At 37.3% G+C, this 18,787-nt stretch overlaps 1 protein-coding gene across 4 annotated transcripts; it reads left to right on the top strand.

Moving 5' to 3' along the window:
• The first annotated feature begins 69 nt into the window (after positions 1-69).
• On the top strand, positions 70-18,787 carry LOC115453289 (mothers against decapentaplegic homolog 4). Of its 4 annotated transcripts, none has more exons than XM_037445946.1 (14): positions 70-226; positions 902-1,158; positions 1,932-2,106; positions 4,765-4,965; positions 5,180-5,701; positions 5,822-5,941; positions 7,235-7,393; positions 8,169-8,273; positions 8,747-8,877; positions 9,207-9,298; positions 9,603-9,771; positions 11,258-11,384; positions 11,903-12,047; positions 12,505-18,787. In XM_037445946.1, the coding sequence occupies exons 2-14, from the start codon at positions 922-924 to the stop codon at positions 12,572-12,574; spliced, it is 2,253 nt and encodes a 750-aa protein (XP_037301843.1). In that variant the 5' UTR covers positions 70-226; positions 902-921; the 3' UTR covers positions 12,575-18,787. The 4 variants fall into 4 exon arrangements, with proteins under 4 accessions (XP_037301843.1, XP_037301839.1, XP_037301828.1 ...); XM_037445942.1 differs by having other exon boundaries at positions 4,756-4,965; positions 7,238-7,393; XM_037445931.1 differs by having other exon boundaries at positions 4,756-4,965.

Raw genomic sequence — 18,787 nt, 5'->3', positions numbered from 1 at the left:
ATTATAATAAAGTTTTTTTTATTAGTGATTTGATCTTTTTGGTACCAATTGCTAGTTCTTAGTTACAACCCTACGGCTTGTCTATGCCCAGTCAAAATGTCGCTTTCTGTTTTGGTATCATCTCGCAATAAAGGAAATTAATTTTCATAATTTATCCATGATTTTGTGGTTATTCGTGCAGTTTTTTATTTGTAAAATACAGGAGTAATACAAGCAGTAGGAACAGGTAACTTCCACAGAGCTTATGGTTCATGGTAATGATGGTTTAATTTTCGGGGTATTTTCGTTTATTTTTTGTATTATTGATATTATCCAGTAGAATTTTAATTATATTGTTTTGAATATTTACCTTACTTGACACACGAGACATAAATATGCATTATTCATGAACTTACGAAACGGGAAATTCTTAGAATTCCTTCGGATGTTCAATCCTCATTAATTTAGTTTATTTTGAACGCTTTATAATTTCAAGTAATTGTATTTTTTTAGCGCCTAATTTCTGATATTTACCGTTGTTAATGCATTATATCTTAATTGTAGTTGGATATAAATAAACTTCAATACATAATTATTGAGCATTGTTTTGATTTTTATCAGAAAGCTCGTGGTGTGTCGGCTATTATGAAATAATTACGAAACGGCATATCGCATAATGACTTACTTATAAAATGTTTATAATAATAAAACATGTAGATTGGAATTTTTTTTTGTCATATGACATAACAAAACATTGCAAATATATTTTAAGTTCACATAAATTTACTCAAATTAGGTTTAATTATAATTGTAGTAAACGTACGTAAAAATGTATTTTACGTAAATAAATGTTACGCTTACATCGTACACAATAAATGTCATCCAAAATGTCACAAATTAATTCATTTATTACATGTCTTAGGTGTTAAATTCCTTGTAGTCATGAACACCACAGCGCCAACATCAGCTGACGCATGCCTCAGCATAGTCCACTCACTGATGTGCCACCGCCAGGGTGGTGAGAGTGAGGGTTTCTCTAAAAGGGCCATAGAATCACTTGTGAAGAAGCTGAAGGAAAAACGAGATGAGCTGGACTCTCTTATTACAGCGATAACAACTAATGGAGCACATCCAAGTAAATGTGTTACAATACAGAGGACTCTGGATGGTAGATTACAGGTACGGTTTTGATGCAAGGATAATTTTACAAGTTGGTCTTGATAAATATTAAATGAAAAATTTTTTTTGATAATTTACTTATCAAATCTTTCTGATTAGCGAATGAGATCATTATTCTGAAAACAATAGTCATGCTCATTTAGTATTCTACAATTTTCTGATACATACATGCTAAGATCCTACTCTAATGGTGCTATGTTTGGTCACACATGTTGCACAAACAATTTGGGATAATTTCATGTTTGACAGCCTAAGCCTAATCTCCTTTGGGTATCTCAATATTTACATAATGTGTTGAATAAAAATACAGTATTAGCAAACTACCGAGTTTATTTATTTATTTATTTATTGAGTTATGTGATTGATAAGGAATTATTTACCAAGTTAGTCCTTCAACATAATAAATAGTTCTAAATATTCATTGCCACGTACCAACAAAGGGAATATATTTGGTATTGCACAATATTGTGATAAAAACATTTTCAAGTACTTGTAGTACCATAATGTATTCACAAAAATAAACAAAACAGTAATTTGTGTTCACTCTAATGTGACTCATATTATCATTCACAGTAATAAATCCACAGCGTCTTATTGTTTAATGTGCTATTGTACTCTATTTGAAATACTTCATTTCATGGTTGAATGGGCTTTGTTTCCACTATCCATTCATTAATTAAATGAATATAGAATTAAATGAATAGACAATTAATATTCAGTTAACAATGCCCATTTCACATTTGTTAATTGAGTCTTTTTGTTTTTCATTGTAGGTTGCCGGAAGAAAAGGTTTTCCACATGTGATATACGCTCGCATATGGCGTTGGCCAGATCTACACAAAAATGAACTGAAACATGTTAAATTCTGTCAGTTTGCTTTCGATTTAAAATGTGATTCAGTTTGTGTAAATCCATACCATTATGAAAGAGTTGTGTCACCTGGCATCGGTAAGTACTTGGTTCGTTCTTTGGCATGATATATGGTGAAAATTCATGTTTGTTCATTATGTTTATTGCATAGATTTTATTGCTTATCAATTCCCAAGACTAATGCCCTTATACTGCAAAAAAAAAAATATTTGTTAACCCTAGTTTACAAAGTCGACGTCAAGCTGAATCGTCTATTTTTGTGTTGAAATCATATTATCTAGATTATGTCATTTTTACTTGGAAATATATTAATATTTTTGTGCCAAAAATTGTAACAATGCGGTCACTGTCTTAAAAGATATAATATGAAGCCTGTGATTCATATTTCAATGTAAAAACATAATTGCATGTTTTTACATTCTTTATTATACAAATTATCATATTTGCAGTATTAGTCATGTTTATATATTCTGCATAAAAAGTGGTTCATGAATTTAAATTAAAATGTTCTAAAAACATCCTGTCTAACTAGTATTTTTTTTTCATCATAATGCAATAAAATTCGCACATCGTCTAAAAACAGTAATAACCCAAATTAAAAATATACTGGTTTTCAAATAATAAACAATCAAATTACTTTTTCATTTGAATTTGACTATGTTTTTATAGAAAACTCAATTTCTATTGTTTTATGTCTGTCATTTAGACCATGCTTATATTAACTAAATAAATAAAAAGAATAACATGCTTTTTTTGTTTCTGATTTGTGTTTCTGTTATGATTTGTATATTTTTAATACAACTATATAACAAGTTTTTTTTAATATTCATGATTGTTGGCTGCTAACATCTTAATACTTATACAATGTCTTGACTTGCTTTACTTAGTGTTAAATGGCAGTACTTTATGTTTTCATTATAAATATTTCTCAAAATAAATGTACGAAACGAAATAGTGTTTACGAAATATTGTTACTATTTTTCTATCACATCGGTTTTTTTTGTTTGCTTTAATTCATTTATTTACTTTATTTATTATTTGACACATGAGACAGAAAATGTCGTATCAATATTTCCTAAAAACTATTTCGTTACATACATTTATTTTGAGAAACAGGAATTCATGACAATCTAAAGCAGTCCTATATGAGCTCAAGTTAGCCATTAGTAGCTGTAGCTAGCTAACAGCGTTTCTAAAATAGTTTATTATATCATGGTTGTTTAAATAGAACAAATATTTTTATAAATCTTAAAACAGATTAAATGTAGTTCATGTATGAACCATATTTGTTAAATGTGTTGTATAAATTAAGGTAACAACCAAAGAATGATTTGTTACTAAAAACTGCTGTAAAATAAAAATAATAACAAATTAAATGTAGATGCTTATGTTACTCACTCTCAGGGATATTACTATTTGTAGAACTTTTGGTATTATGTTGCAGTGACGAAAGGTCGACTAAGCCGATATCTATCGGCTTCCATTTTGTAATATATGTAAGCACACTATTCAAATAAATTATATGTTTAATAAATAAATAATCAATATTTATATCATAGTAGGCTAAAATCTAATTATAATTAGTATTAGTATACCTATATTTTTTTTCGGCTTCTCTTTCGGAAAATTCCAACTTTCGCCACTGCTTTAGCATTTTAGTAAATCCAAAGACTACCTCAACACACAAACACACTTCCATAATATGAGTATAGGTGAAACAATATTAAAATAACTTATTACATTGACTTAATATTGTTGATTTTTTAACACAGCACACTAAGCTAACTTTATAAATGGAATGCTTCAGTTAGGCCAGTAGGGTGTCTGTTTAGGAATAATTGTAGATATGTGCAAAACAGGTTTCCTTTTGCTTTGGTCTAGGCAGATGTCTAGCTTTGTACAATACAATGAAGACAGCTGTGTCAACCCCACTACGCATCTTCGTAATTACTTTCTTTATGCCATCATCCTATAGGGCCAGTCTTGTGAAGCATTTTGGAAGTGTTAAATCTAGTTGGTTTTAAAAAAAAAAGGATTTTGTAACAAATTTTCAGCAAGGTTTTTGGGCGTAAAATCCGATTCCGTATAACAAACGTGCAGTAGTAACTTTTTAAATGGTCAAATCTGTGGATCGAATGGTTCTTCCCGATTTTCGGCCTAATTACAACGTAATGCAATTAGTGCTGTGTTAATGGATTTTGAATATTGTTTAATGAAGATAATGTCCGCAATAGTCTGACAGTAAAAATTGCCTGCGCTGCGCTCCACTTATATGCGCCGGTCTTAAGAATGTCGACTATTTATGAAATTGAATATATACTATATACCTGGTTGATAAACGACAATGTAGCTTACCACCATGAAAACATGTGTTAATTTAAGTTGTATGAAAATGGTAGAATTTCTAGTGATTTTGGAGACAGCCCAGCATTCATAGAATGTCCATAAAAATGTGCTTCGGAAGTCGATGTCGTTTAATTTTGATGTTTATGATTGGTCGAGAGTCCGATGTGGCAGTCACGTGTTAGTCTCTCAACCAATCACTACAAAACGATGCGTAGTCGGGTTTTTGTCACATTCTATGCATATTGGACGTTTCTTCTTAAATATCGTTAAGAGATGTTAACTTCTCTAGTCAGGTCTACGTGACATACGTCAGTGGTTGTCACCGAGCCCAATACCCCACGACAAATGTATTTTTTTAATTGTCCGTGTTAATTTTTTCAGATTTATCAGGTCTGTCTCTCCAGTCGGGGCCCAGTAGGTTAGTGAAGGATGAGTATACAGCCGGCCTAGGGGGGAACGGAATGGATATGGATACCGGGGAGTTGGTTACCATACAGCACCACGCCACCAGCCCGCGCCACCACCACTCCACGATACCACACCATCACCAACAATTTCAGACCACTAATATTATCATAAACCAGGGACAAAGTGAGTCCATGTTTCGGTGGTTTTGTTGAAGTGTTTGAAAATGTTTATATCAATTTATAAGTGTAAAATTAACATTCAATAAATGTTTGATATAACATTTTCATACACATTATTATGTGTTCGAACATTTGTTTTGAGTTCCAAATGCCATTTATTATTTTATTTTCGCAATGCATGTAGATTTTATTTTGCGTTTTTCTTTCCGTGCCAATAGCGCCTGATGGCGTACCGAACTTGTTTTCACCGACGCACGGCCCGCGCGCGCCGACCCGTCCGCCGGGCGCTCCGCCACAGCTCGCTCAGCAGATGGTGCACTCGCCGCAGGCACAGATGATGCAAAACCACGCCGGACAGATGCCCTCGCCGCAGATGGTGCCCGGACCGCCTCAGCTACGTCCGGGGACGCCCCAAATGGGACCCGGAACACCCCAGCTTGGTCCGGGAACGCCCCAGATCGGCCCCGGGACGCCGCAACTCGGCCCCGGAACGCCTCAAATGGGCCCCGGAACCCCACAGATGGGAACAAACGTGCCGCAGATGGCTTCGCCGAGAATGGCGTCCGCGTCAACACAGATGTCGCCTGGAGCGCCTCAGATGCCCTCGATAAGCCAAGGGATGTCCATACCAAGCCCTCAACAAATGGCTATGGTGCAGCAAAGAACTATGGCGCCTAAACTGGAGCCGCCCGACACGATGGACGCCCGGGCTATGTGGCTGCCAAAGAGAATGAACCATTGTAAGCTTTTCATGTTTAATTTGCACGTGTTTTTTTATGATCACTTTGTTATGCTGATGTGTTAGTGGAGAGAAGCCGGTATTAATTGTAGTGTTTTACAGTATGTTGTGTGTTGTTTAGCTGCGATGCCAGTCAGCATGTCGCCGGGCGCGACCACGCCGTTAATAGACAGCGCAAATACGACATTCTTTGCGCCGGAACCTACGACGACAGAAACCCAACTCACACAGACTTTACCCGGTAATAAATCTTTTATATTATAGCCAACTTTATGTGTTTAGGTTGTCGCAGGGAAAAACTAGTTTTCGCTACCGTCACTGGAGAGATGTGTGGAACGATTATGTAGGTTTCATGGGTCTAACGAGCCAATGTCTAAACTCGGGAGTATAGCATCGTCCAAGCGAGCATTGAGTCGAGTACCTAATACTGTATACACAAACCTAACCTCATGTGACCTTATTGTGTCTATTTTTTTATAACACAGGGTGGTGGCTACATTACGATTTTAATTTCAACCATGAGTATAATTGATCAGTAATCATGAAAATGTAACAATAACAACCCGAAAATTGGAAGAATATTAAACGAAAATATAATAGATAAATAACAAAAAAAACATTGATAATTTTATCATTCACCAAGAATATTTAAATTCAATGTAACTAAATAATAACAATCTGTCCACTCACGCGGTGGACAGATGATCTGATAGAAGTCGCAGGAGGTCGCTGGACGCGGGCCGCTACCAATAGGCGATCTGGAAATATTTGGAAAAGGCCTATGTTCAGCAGTGCGGCTGATGATGATGTAATAATAACATAACTAATATACTTAGTTATTTATTGAGAATTTTAAAAATTAAGTAATAATTTTAAGAAGTTAACTGTGATTTGATTTTGTAATTATTTTTATGATTACTGCATTGCTTTCCCTTACTATACTCTTGTGTGAAATTATAAGTCGTATTGTCGGCGTCACCCTGTATATTCATTTAACAACGTAAAATTTTGGCATATTCTTTAGTTGTCTATATTGTAAATTAATTTTCAAAGTTAAATGTACCCATACAATTAACATTAAATCATTAATTCAATTATTACTGGTGGTAGGTCTCTCATATGTGAGAGTCCGCTTGGGTAGGCACCACCGCAATGTCTAATTATGCCGCCAAGTAGTAGTGTGTAGTCACTGTTGTGTTCTGGCTTGATGGACTTTGTAGCCAGTGTTACTACTGGACATAAGGAGACTCAACATGTCATATCTCAGGATGGCGAGCGCAGTGGAATACCAAACAATACTTTGTAATTCAAGGTGTTGGTGTTTCTACTGTTTATGGGCGGTCGTATCGCTTACCATCAGGCGAACGGCAAGCTCGTCTCATCATTCAAAGCAATAAATAAATAATCATCAGTTCGTGCATAAATTACGTTGAATTTAACATACTTGATTAATTAAAATCACATTGCATTAATTTATGATGTAAAAAACACTTGGGTTTTAACAAATTAATGACATAAAATAATAATGTGCCAGTAGGCGCGGTGTCACCTGTGTCACCTGAAGGATCTCAACAAAACGGCTTCGTGACCACCAGTCCCGCGCCGCAACCCAGCCCGCTGCAGCATCAGCACCAGAACCCGCAACAGCAACAGCAGCAGCAACAGCAACAGCAACAGCAGCAACAGCAACAAGGTATAAAACTTGCATACTGGATAATGATTATGTTTACGGGAATATTAGACATTGATATTAAACTTTTTTCGGATTTTATAGCGGTTTTTTATATAATGATTTCGTCTTTCGAAGACTTTGCAGCCTTCATGGTCACGGGGGACAGAGGTGTTGATTGTTCGAAAAGTCAAAGTAACAATATCTACCTACATTTTTAAATTATACGAAATGGATAATATGGTCATTAAGTAGCGGATAAGGTTTTTCTTTTTGAGTGGTGGGTTTCTCATTTACATTAGAAGTAATGTGACTATTGTATCGTGATAGCTTTTACAGCGGTATAAAAGTCTTTAAATGACAAAGTAATTTAAGTGCAGAAGAATAAAAGTAATGAATTGAGAAATTCTCAGGTATACAAGTTTTCTTATAACGTTGACATTCGCCATTTTGAGAATTTTGAGGCCATGTGAAGTCTGCTAATCCGCATAAGGCCAGCACGGTGAACTAACTAATCTCTCAGTACTAGACGAGGCCAGTGCAGCAGTGAAACAGTATATAATACAGGGGCCTTATTCTCTATCCCGCAAGTTATTTTAACAGTGCGTAACAAGCACGCAATACAACGCATCATGTTTAGGACTATAGAAATTTGGCTTACAGAATACCATTCCACGCACATTTCTCGAAGATAACATGACACGGCCGCGTTACGCGTTTACACTATCATACAGAATAAGGGCCCAGGTGTGATTTATTAACGAATTGAAGTCAATTAGTAAGTATGTGTGTGTGGCAGGCACGTGGACGGGCAACAACACGCTGACGTACACGCAGAGCCTGGCGCCGCCGCCCGCCGCGCCGCCCGGCCCGCTGGACGCGCCCGCGCACCACCACCACTATTGTAACTATACATTTTCTTCATTCACCTGTCTTAATCATGCGAGGAAGTGGTCATTCATAAGGCATTGAGAATGACCTCAATGCCTTATGTGGAACAACTGGTTTTATTTTGGTGTATATATTTTTCGGCCCTTTAAACATTTAAAACTCATTAATATATATATTTTTTATATGAATGTAATTAAATACAATCGTTTTATGCGTTAATTGCGTGATTTATCATGGTTAGAGATCATCCCGCTCTTACACTCACCACAACTTCTGTGAGCCAGGCTCAATAGTAGCACGAATTTAATGACATTGAACGGTGAAAATCGGCGTGTCTCAGGAAACACTAATTTGTCTTTATCCAGCAACGATATTAATGAAACAGAGAGAGGGAGTTGGAAATATTAATTATTTACTTCCATCCGTAGCAATTTTCATGGTTGTAGATATTTCTTCAAATATTTTACGGCTATGTTCTCATTGTAGATAACGGCAACCCCGGCGGTTTATTGTCAAGTCAACCTGCGCCCGAGTACTGGTGTTCCGTGGCGTACTTTGAGCTGGACACGCAGGTCGGGGAAACATTTAAAGTTCCCTCCAGTAGACCCAATGTCACGGTAAGAATGTTATGAATTATATGACTACAATAAAACATTATCTGTGATAGTATACCATTAGACATAGATGATTCCTACTGCATTTCAAACGAGTCAAGGTTGAGATATTACCACCGTTTCAAAAATAACTTCTCGCTTGATGTGAAGATAGTCACAAGTGACTATGAAGTCATTGTTTCTGTCCCCTAGCGGGTTACGATAGCTGTACAAGTGCGGGTATCGTATCTAACTTCAAGCTGGTTATGATTCAGTGGCCGTATTGTACTATATTGTTGCGTTCCATATGTTCCCTAAAAAATTAATATATTATGTATAATTAAATGTTTCAGGTGGATGGGTACGTGGATCCGTCGGGAGGAAACAGATTTTGTTTAGGAGCTTTGAGCAATGTCCACAGAACGGAGCAGAGCGAGCGAGCAAGGTAATCATATCTGTAGGCCCGCGGGATTGTGGCGAATGGCATGAAATAGCCATCTGTTGCCATTCAATACTCTAGTTGGATGGCATGGTGCTTACCATCAGGTGCAGGGCGGGCACTGTGTCGTGCTCGTTAAATTTTTTTTATATAAGATAGTAACAGTGCATGCTCGATTGACCGTTCGCTAAATTTGAATTTGGTAAAATATAACCACGATTCTACATGTAACTAACTTCAAAGTGGTGGAAGTAAGCGGTGGTACTGGTACTGTTAAACATTTGATAGTATAGTTGATGTTGTCCCGCAGACTGCACATCGGCAAGGGCGTGCAGCTGGACCTGCGCGGCGAGGGCGACGTGTGGCTGCGCTGCCTGTCGGACCACTCGGTGTTCGTGCAGTCGTACTACCTGGACCGCGAGGCGGGCCGCGCGCCCGGCGACGCCGTGCACAAGATATACCCCTCCGCCTGCATCAAGGTACACTTGCAACTCCTCGCAGTTATATAGCAAGGGCGTGCAGCTGGACCTGCGCGGCGAGGGCGACGTGGCTGCGCTGCCTGTCGGACCACTCGGTGTTCGTGCAGTCGTACTACCTGGACCGCGAGGCGGGCCGCGCGCCCGGCGACGCCGTGCACAAGATATACCCCTCCGCCTGCATCAAGGTACACTTGCAACTCCTCGCAGTTATATAGCAAGGGCGTGCAGCTGGACCTGCGCGGCGAGGGCGACGTGTGGCTGCGCTGCCTGTCGGACCACTCGGTGTTCGTGCAGTCGTACTACCTGGACCGCGAGGCGGGCCGCGCGCCCGGCGACGCCGTGCACAAGATATACCCCTCCGCCTGCATCAAGGTACACTTGCAACTCCTCGCAGTTATATAGCAAGGGCGTGCAGCTGGACCTGCGCGGCGAGGGCGACGTGTGGCTGCGCTGCCTGTCGGACCACTCGGTGTTCGTGCAGTCGTACTACCTGGACCGCGAGGCGGGCCGCGCGCCCGGCGACGCCGTGCACAAGATATACCCCTCCGCCTGCATCAAGGTACACTTGCAACTCCTCGCAGTTATATAGCAAGGGCGTGCAGCTGGACCTGCGCGGCGAGGGCGACGTGTGGCTGCGCTGCCTGTCGGACCACTCGGTGTTCGTGCAGTCGTACTACCTGGACCGCGAGGCGGGCCGCGCGCCCGGCGACGCCGTGCACAAGATATACCCCTCCGCCTGCATCAAGGTACACTTGCAACTCCTCGCAGTTATATAGCAAGGGCGTGCAGCTGGACCTGCGCGGCGAGGGCGACGTGTGGCTGCGCTGCCTGTCGGACCACTCGGTGTTCGTGCAGTCGTACTACCTGGACCGCGAGGCGGGCCGCGCGCCCGGCGACGCCGTGCACAAGATATACCCCTCCGCCTGCATCAAGGTACACTTGCAACTCCTCGCAGTTATATAGCAAGGGCGTGCAGCTGGACCTGCGCGGCGAGGGCGACGTGCGGCTGCGCTGCCTGTCGGACCACTCGGTGTTCGTGCAGTCGTACTACCTGGACCGCGAGGCGGGCCGCGCGCCCGGCGACGCCGTGCACAAGATATACCCCTCCGCCTGCATCAAGGTACACTTGCAACTCCTTGCAGTTATATATCGCGCAAGAACTACCAGACGAGTATAAACTTTACTTGTATTTGTATAAAAACGTGACTTGCCAGTTGCCTTGCAAGTTCTGTTAGTTTTAAAATTTGCAGAAGTTGACTTGCCAGGAATGTTACACGATAAAAATGGCATGGGGAAATCGACTCCTCCAAGTTTTCTTGCCAATCTAAACCCTCCTTAACGTCGACTAGCTTCGTTAAGTTATTTCCCAATAAAGTCTCACAAAAAAGTCGATACTTTTTTATCGATGTATAGTTACATGCCTACAATAATACAACACTACTACTCAATGTCTATAAAGATTTATATAAGAACTGTCCCTTCGCAGGTGTTCGACCTGCGGCAGTGCCACCGACAGATGCAGACGCAGGCGGCCACCGCGCAGGCCGCGGCCGCCGCGCAAGCCGCCGCCGTCGCCGGACACATACAGCCGCAACACCCCACGCTCAACAAGTGTAAGCTACAATTATTATACCTCAAAGATATCGTACTAATATTATAAATGCGAAAGTTTGTGATGATGAATGTATGTTTGTTCCTCAGTCACGAAAAACTACTGAACGGATTTGGATGAAACTTTACAGTAATATTGCTTATACATCAGAATAACACATAGGCTACAATGTATAATGATTTTGTGTAATTTTGTAGTAATATAACGATGCATATCAAGTAAATAGGAAAAAAATATCCCGGAAAACTCCTTCACGCGGGCGAAGCCGCGAGCATAAGCTAGTTAACTATAAAAAAAAAAATATATCTTTTTCTTATCTATATTCTTAGCAGCTGTAATAAAATTACCTGTGGTAATGATAGTCTAATAATCAAAATTATTTTGTTAGTTTTGCTCTAAAAAATCGATAAAATAAAACATTTTAATATGATGAAACGTTTTAGTATATTTCTTTGCATCAGTTATAATTATGTATTAAGCACTCATTCAAAACGTCGATGATATATTTTTGTTGGTCAGGTCTGACTGCAGCGGCGGGTATCGGCGTGGACGACCTGCGGCGGCTGTGCATCGTGCGGCTGTCGTTCGTGAAGGGCTGGGGGCCCGACTACCCGCGCACCTCCATCAAGGAGACGCCTTGCTGGGTCGAGGTGCATTTGCATAGGTGACTATATTATTTTTTGTTAAATGTTATCTACCACAAATTAGGCGTAAGGTTGCTAAGTAATAGAGTGCAGAGTTCCATAAAAAAATCGAAATGAAGAAAAAATTTATAGCTCACTTTATCACTTTGGGATTAAGTTACGGATTAAGATGGGGAATGATCTTAAAAATCTTATAAGTTAGAAATGTTTGCTTCAGTGGCGTAGTTGTAATTGTATACGGTACGAGTACGACTACCGCGCTGAGGTCCTGGGTTCAAATTCCGGGTCGGGCCAAATATAATTGCAACTGGGTTTTTCCATGTTAAAAATTATTCATCTCTCTGATCTCCATTGAGATTGGCCGTTGTGGCCGAAAATTCTTCTAGGAGGATTCGAGTTACAATTATTGCAATATCATAGTATAGAAAAATGATATTAAAATATTAGAGTATTTCAACCATCGATATCTAATTGCAGAGCACTGCAACTCCTGGACGAGGTGCTGCACACGATGCCGATCGATGGTCCGCGGACCACCATCGAGTAGGAGTTGATCGGCTTCTTTTGAGGCCTTCGAGCGACTGTCACATGTGCAATTTTGTTTTCGGACGACAAGTGTCGCGCAGTGTCGGACTATGCCCGGAGTGATCGTTATGTGATGGGAATGTGTCCAAAATCAATGGTATATTATTCAGTATCGGTTGTTTAAACCATTATAGCAATAATTTTTAATTCACTTATCGATGTCGATGGTAAATGTTATCGATAAGATTTACTACATGTAATGTTGTTAAGTCGTTATTTTCGATTGTTACACGTCCCTATAAGTGCTTTTACAGGCGTGACTAGTGTCTTAATTTTTGTTTGTAAGGTTATCGACTTATCGATATTCGGTTCCACCGATGGTGGATAATATGCCATCTTGTTTTTAAGTTTACCGATTGCCATATTAATAGCATTTATTTTATAAATTTCTATTATGAATACAAAATTGTTTTTTCGGCCCATTGTCTTCCAAAATTATTTATCATTTGGTCTTCCGTTTATATCGTTTATTTTTATCGTAGAAACTACGTTATTGGAGGTTCGTACATAAAACATATTAAGTATTTTTTATTCATAACGTATGGACTTTTATGTAATTTGTGTTTTTGTAAGATATCATTTATTAGTTTTGTGTATAAACCTCGACATAAAATAAAATGTAGGATGGACAAGCAAAGTATTGAAACAAATATTGCACTATGTGAATAAAGTGCATCGCTCGCGTTTATAAGAAAAGGTGAACTTATAATTTATGTCTTGTTTATCTATTGATAATTTAGTACATTTGCGGCGGATTCGAAGTGGTCAATTTGAATTATCGTAATTCGTAATTACCATCAAGTCGCCGCGTTGTAAGTTAATGTGTAACAGTATTGAGATGGAACAAACTAAAGAGCATATAAAGGGATCTCAGTAAAATATTTTTCACAAAATAAAAGTAACGTTTATATTTATGTAAGATATTAGTATTTATAAAATGGTTATTCGACAAACAGAGTTACAATGGAGTTGGATCGTAAACTGTTTAACTATCGTTGCGTTGAATATTGAAAGATTCTAATCGGTAATATATTTTTACACAAACTATAATGATCTTGGAACTTAATTGTTCGTTAATGAGTGTGAAAAGACAGCCCGTATGCGTCGCGAGGCAATCATTCGACTAATAAGGACGTACTGCGTGCGCATTTGCTTCCGACGAGGTGTCTTTTAAAGCCAGATAGAGAGCTTGGTTGGGTGTATTCACGGCGCGTACAATTTTTTTTTATTTAACAAAAGGCATAACACAGTACACAATCATTATAAACAATACTTAAGCACTAAATTGCATTAAGGCTACATTGTCTTATTGACCTATGACCTAATTGAAATTATACTACGGAAACGACTTTACAAATGACTATGTCTATGTTAGGATCACGTCACACGGAAACTGTCACACGTAGCTAAACGACGTGAAGGCAACTTAGCGCCGAATAACACGTCACGCTCTCTATCTGGCTCTTCAATGGCCAAACATTACATGCGAGGCAATACGGTCAGAAAAAACATGCTGTTTCATTCGCTCCAAGACTAGGTCAATAGAATCGAACTAAGTTTGTCGTAATGTATTGTAAAGAGAATGATATACGAATTTTAATAACCGCGATACCAAAATAAGGCATTTTTCACTTTAATTAGAATATATTAAATATGACAAGACATAATTATGGTTCAACTTGAAAGAAGCCAAATGGGAATTAGCTTTTTACTTAGTTGTAAGATATTGTAAGTTAATTACTTGTTAGAGGTGGGCAATTATGATTTATGTAATCTACTGACTAAAAATATTCAAAATTTAGACAATAGCTATAATCAGTTAATATTCTAAGCATCAATCCGAATAATAAAAATGACCAATAAGAATAATCACAATTGTTTATAATTGATAAAGGAACATAATCGAATGATTGTCGAATCGATAATCGCCCACCCCTAATATATAAGTTTGTAATTTATGTTAGGTGTAATCGGATTGGTGGGCGTTGTCGGGTAGCGCGAGGGAAGGCTGTATTTTTGTTAGCGTGATGTGCCTACTTAGTGAAATTACATGAACATCATATTAATTGTGTTTCACAAAATTATTTGCAAAGTTTTTTTGACGAATAAAACAAGCAAAAGTAGTCCAATAAAAATGCATTAAAAATGCGGTAATATCTTCTCAACGCTTTGTCGTATCGAATATCCACAACTTATGGTGGCCTAGTATTTGACAAAACAAATTATTATAATTATTATTGAAATATATTCGGCATCTTATTGTTACATATAACATTGGCCTAATTGAATTCATAGTTTTCGAAACTCAATCGACTAAGTTCATGCAATTTCTCTAAAATTGTTAACTGATTGATCTGTGATGTGCTAACAAAACTTGTTTATATGTAAGGCAGCGCGTACTCGAAGATTGGCTATAAATTAGAAAAAAAAACAATTCTTCTCGTTTGAAATGTAATTACGAATCGGTACACATAGTCGTAACTAACTTAAGAATGAAATGACATATTTTGTGTACGAAATCCTTTGTTGTAAGATTATCGATGTAAGATTATGATATAGTGGTGTTTCTGAAACTATAAGTATAATGAGATTTTTTTTTCTTGTCGTTTGCTTAAGATTTTTTGCTTTAATTATTATTACTTGCAGATTTATAATTGTATTTGTTTGAATGATTTTATACGTTTAATGTTAGTGACGAGTTAGTGTTTGTCGATTTTTGAACAATTTATTTTAATAGCCTCATGTTGAGTGATTTGATATAATATAGTTGCGTGTAATTTTTATTCTAAGGATTATTCATAATACATAATTATATCGCTTGACACCAATGTCGATAAATGGCAAAAATACGGTTATTGAATATGAGTTTTATTGACTAATATGAATCTAAAGCCCGTATTCACAAACAATACTATGAGGATGTACAGTGCACTTGAACGCAAGGTGTCGGCTATTTTATATCTTTCTTTAGCCTTGTTCAGCTTTCTTAATCTGACAGCCAATTGCAGTAGGAAACGGCTTGGTCGGTAGACAACGGCTTGGCTGTGCCTCTGACATTGTTTTAGTATGGACCAAAGCAATGTCTAGCAGCAATGTTGGTTGGTAGACTAAAGCAATATATGCTGACTCACTATTACTACCGCTCATATATTTGCCTACTAAGGTAATAAAAAAAGCTGTATTTCAGTATTAGCCAATCCAGTGATTGGCTAATATTGAAATACTGTCCTCCTACTCTTATGCACTGCGAAAGATGTCATGCCGAAAGTACTGAGACAGACTAGCATTGTTCAGTCCGTACGCAAGTAACGTTTGTGAATACGAGCCAATTTTCAAGCAGCTGTCTCAATTCACTCAACAAATAAACGAGCTTTTGTCTATGACAATAGAGTTTATAGATTTATCCCTAACCAGAAGTGGAATGCTTATTATAACGACAGGTTGACATGATTTCCACACGTCTGGTTACATGCGCAGCGGGCTATCATCACAGCATATTATTTTTGTTATTGCTTATAATTATTTAGTTTATTCGATCGGTTTGACGTATTGTTACCAACGTTTATGTAAACTACGTTTGCAGGTTTTGTAAGTGTATATAGTACAACACGAAGCGTGAGTTGGCGCCGGGCGGACAAAATATATCGCTCGGCTTAGAAATTATATTCATTAAAATTTATAGAAGCTTTCACAAAAAAAAAAAAACTTGTATCAAAAATACCTCTTTATAGTGATCAAAAAAGGATTCGAAGGGTTTTTAGATATTAAAACTAAATGAAAGAAAAATATGTGGTAAGTTTTTTAAAATGATGTTGAAGTTTTGTAATGATAAAATGTTTGTCAAATTCTACATACCACAGTTATTGTAACAGTTTTCACGATGTTCTCTCGTACAATTATATTGTAAAACCATTGGATTGTTAACGTCGTCGGGATTCTATAGAGTTGATGATACCGGCTCCCGTATAGTACAAATGCATTTAATCGATTTTTGTTCCACGGACCAATGTTGTTATGGTTATAGAGTTAATATTCTGTGCTATTATTAGTTATAAATGTTAAAACTGATAGTCGACTCGTTTACATCTTAGACGTGTATGTGTATTAAAAAAATCGTCTCGAACGTATAGTACAAAATATAATTTAAAATTTCTATATAAATAAATAAACTGCCTTCACTCAGCCAAAAACATTAGTCATAGCGTTGGCCATTGCCAAAGTTTGTACACAACTCTATAGAATATCGTCAACGGTGGCTAACAGTTATTATTGGAGTTATACCGAAGTTATCCAAAGTTGAAATAATGTTGTTAACATTATAAAACATTTAAATAAATATTGTCGCTTGTGTAAATTCGCTACGTGGTCTTGTTTTAAACAAGTTATGATGTTTCAAACTTTTTTTAACTTAGTATTTTTACACTGCGTATTTATAGTGTAGGTATAGGTTGGGCGTCCAGATTTATAAAAATTAACGACGAGTTTTAGCAGTCGATTACTTTTTAACTTGTTTTCATATATACTGTTATCTTTTTCTATATTCAATTTTCTTGATTGCATACCAAGAGCACTGTTTTGATAAAATAAATGGTCATTATGCATCAATATGTACCATAACAATTTATGTTAACAAATGCTAGAATCATGACTTTATTTATTTGAAAAAAATGTTAAACGCTCTTTTTACAGTAAACATTATAACAAAATAATTACAGAATACAATTTTAGACATTTTTTGACAACGTCCAACCAGAGAGAAAAATAGAATAGTCGCGCGAGACATATCTCTTCTGCCAGCCTGACCGCGCAGCCGAATACTTCCGGAAACGCCCGATGTCATCGACTAGGAAAGCGGCGCGTAACAATATACTATACTAATCTTTGGGTGTGGCCCATGTTCAGCAGTGGACATCCTGTGGCTGATGATTATGAGGGTAATATACTAAGATATTCTAAAGTAAATCATACCAAGTCGTGACTTCAATAAATTGGATTTAAAGGAAATACTAAAATACATACGTTTGAAAATATGTTCATTTGATTTTCGCTTTAGTTTGCTTCGAGATGTCTCATTACGAATGATTTACGGTATAGCCTAGCGTGTGTATTTATTTCATGTCGCATGCAATTTCGTGTTATACAGGGTGTTCTAAATATATACAAAGCAATGTTTTAAATTTAAGACGCCATATATTATATACAAATATTACTGGAAAATAACAATACGAAATGGGGGTATGATTGGGTGTTTCAAAATTGTGCAAGTTCAAACATACGTGAAAAAATCTTTGATCATTCTGTTTAAGTTAAAAAAAACAATATTTGAATAAAGTTTTTATTGGTAATTAAATGTCTGTACTCGAAATTTATTTAAAAAATAAAGTTATCTGATCTTTACTGAACACATATTGACAAAAAAAGAAACAAAAATGCGTAGTCATAAAATTATCCCTAAAAAGAGGTAATTTTTGGCCATAACTTACATTGATTCTTAATTCGGTTTTTTTAGCGTCCATTAGTCATACAAATTAATACTTTTACAATGTGTTACTGTCATTCATTACCATCAATGTGACGTATGATCTGCATAGTATTTGTTACTTACTATGTGTAATGTCCATAATTTATGCAAGATTTGTGAAAATTTTAACTCTTAGCTTTATTCTTTACATATAAACAAAAATTCGGACTGCACATTTACATTGTCTAATCTCTTGTATTATATCCTATTTCTGTTTTTTTAACTATCTGTGTACAACCAAAGCCACATCTAAAAGAAAATAAGGTGTGTATTGGGATAGTGAGATTGACTCATACATTGGTCTGTTTTAGGAAAATTATTTTTAATTTGTTTTAGGCATGAGTTTGGTTTAAACTTCTGTAAAATAGTCTAATGGACGCCCATCCTTCACAAATAGGTATATATTTTTCTACCTAAAACCTAATCCTAGTACATCTAAAGAATAACATTTAGGTGTATTATTGGAGCCCTCGCAACGTTTCCATGGGAACGAGCCATTTTGACGTATTCTGTTGTTTTATTTTACGTGTTTTCGGACAGTGTGTTATAACAATGTTAAAGGGATTTAGACTACCGCGGACGGTGTAACATAGCCTTAAGCGCATAGTTAAGAGTGAAACTATGAAACAAATGAATATAAAGGTTATTCCTCTA

Source organism: Manduca sexta, chromosome 6 (assembly GCF_014839805.1).
Source record: "Manduca sexta isolate Smith_Timp_Sample1 chromosome 6, JHU_Msex_v1.0, whole genome shotgun sequence".
In the NCBI taxonomy this organism is placed as follows: domain Eukaryota; kingdom Metazoa; phylum Arthropoda; class Insecta; order Lepidoptera; family Sphingidae; genus Manduca; species Manduca sexta.
This window is presented reverse-complemented; position numbering and strand designations above follow the sequence as displayed.

Excerpts from the sequence above, each read along its gene's own strand:
- LOC115453289 (XM_037445931.1), top strand. The coding sequence starts at position 922 with ATGAACACCACAGCGCCAACATCAGCTGACGCATGCCTCAGCATAGTC. Across the intron at positions 5,702-5,821 it reads GCCAAAGAGAATGAACCATT|CTGCGATGCCAGTCAGCATG; the intron begins GTAAGCTTTTCA and ends TGTGTTGTTTAG. Across the intron at positions 5,942-7,234 it reads ACTCACACAGACTTTACCCG|TAGGCGCGGTGTCACCTGTG; the intron begins GTAATAAATCTT and ends ATAATGTGCCAG.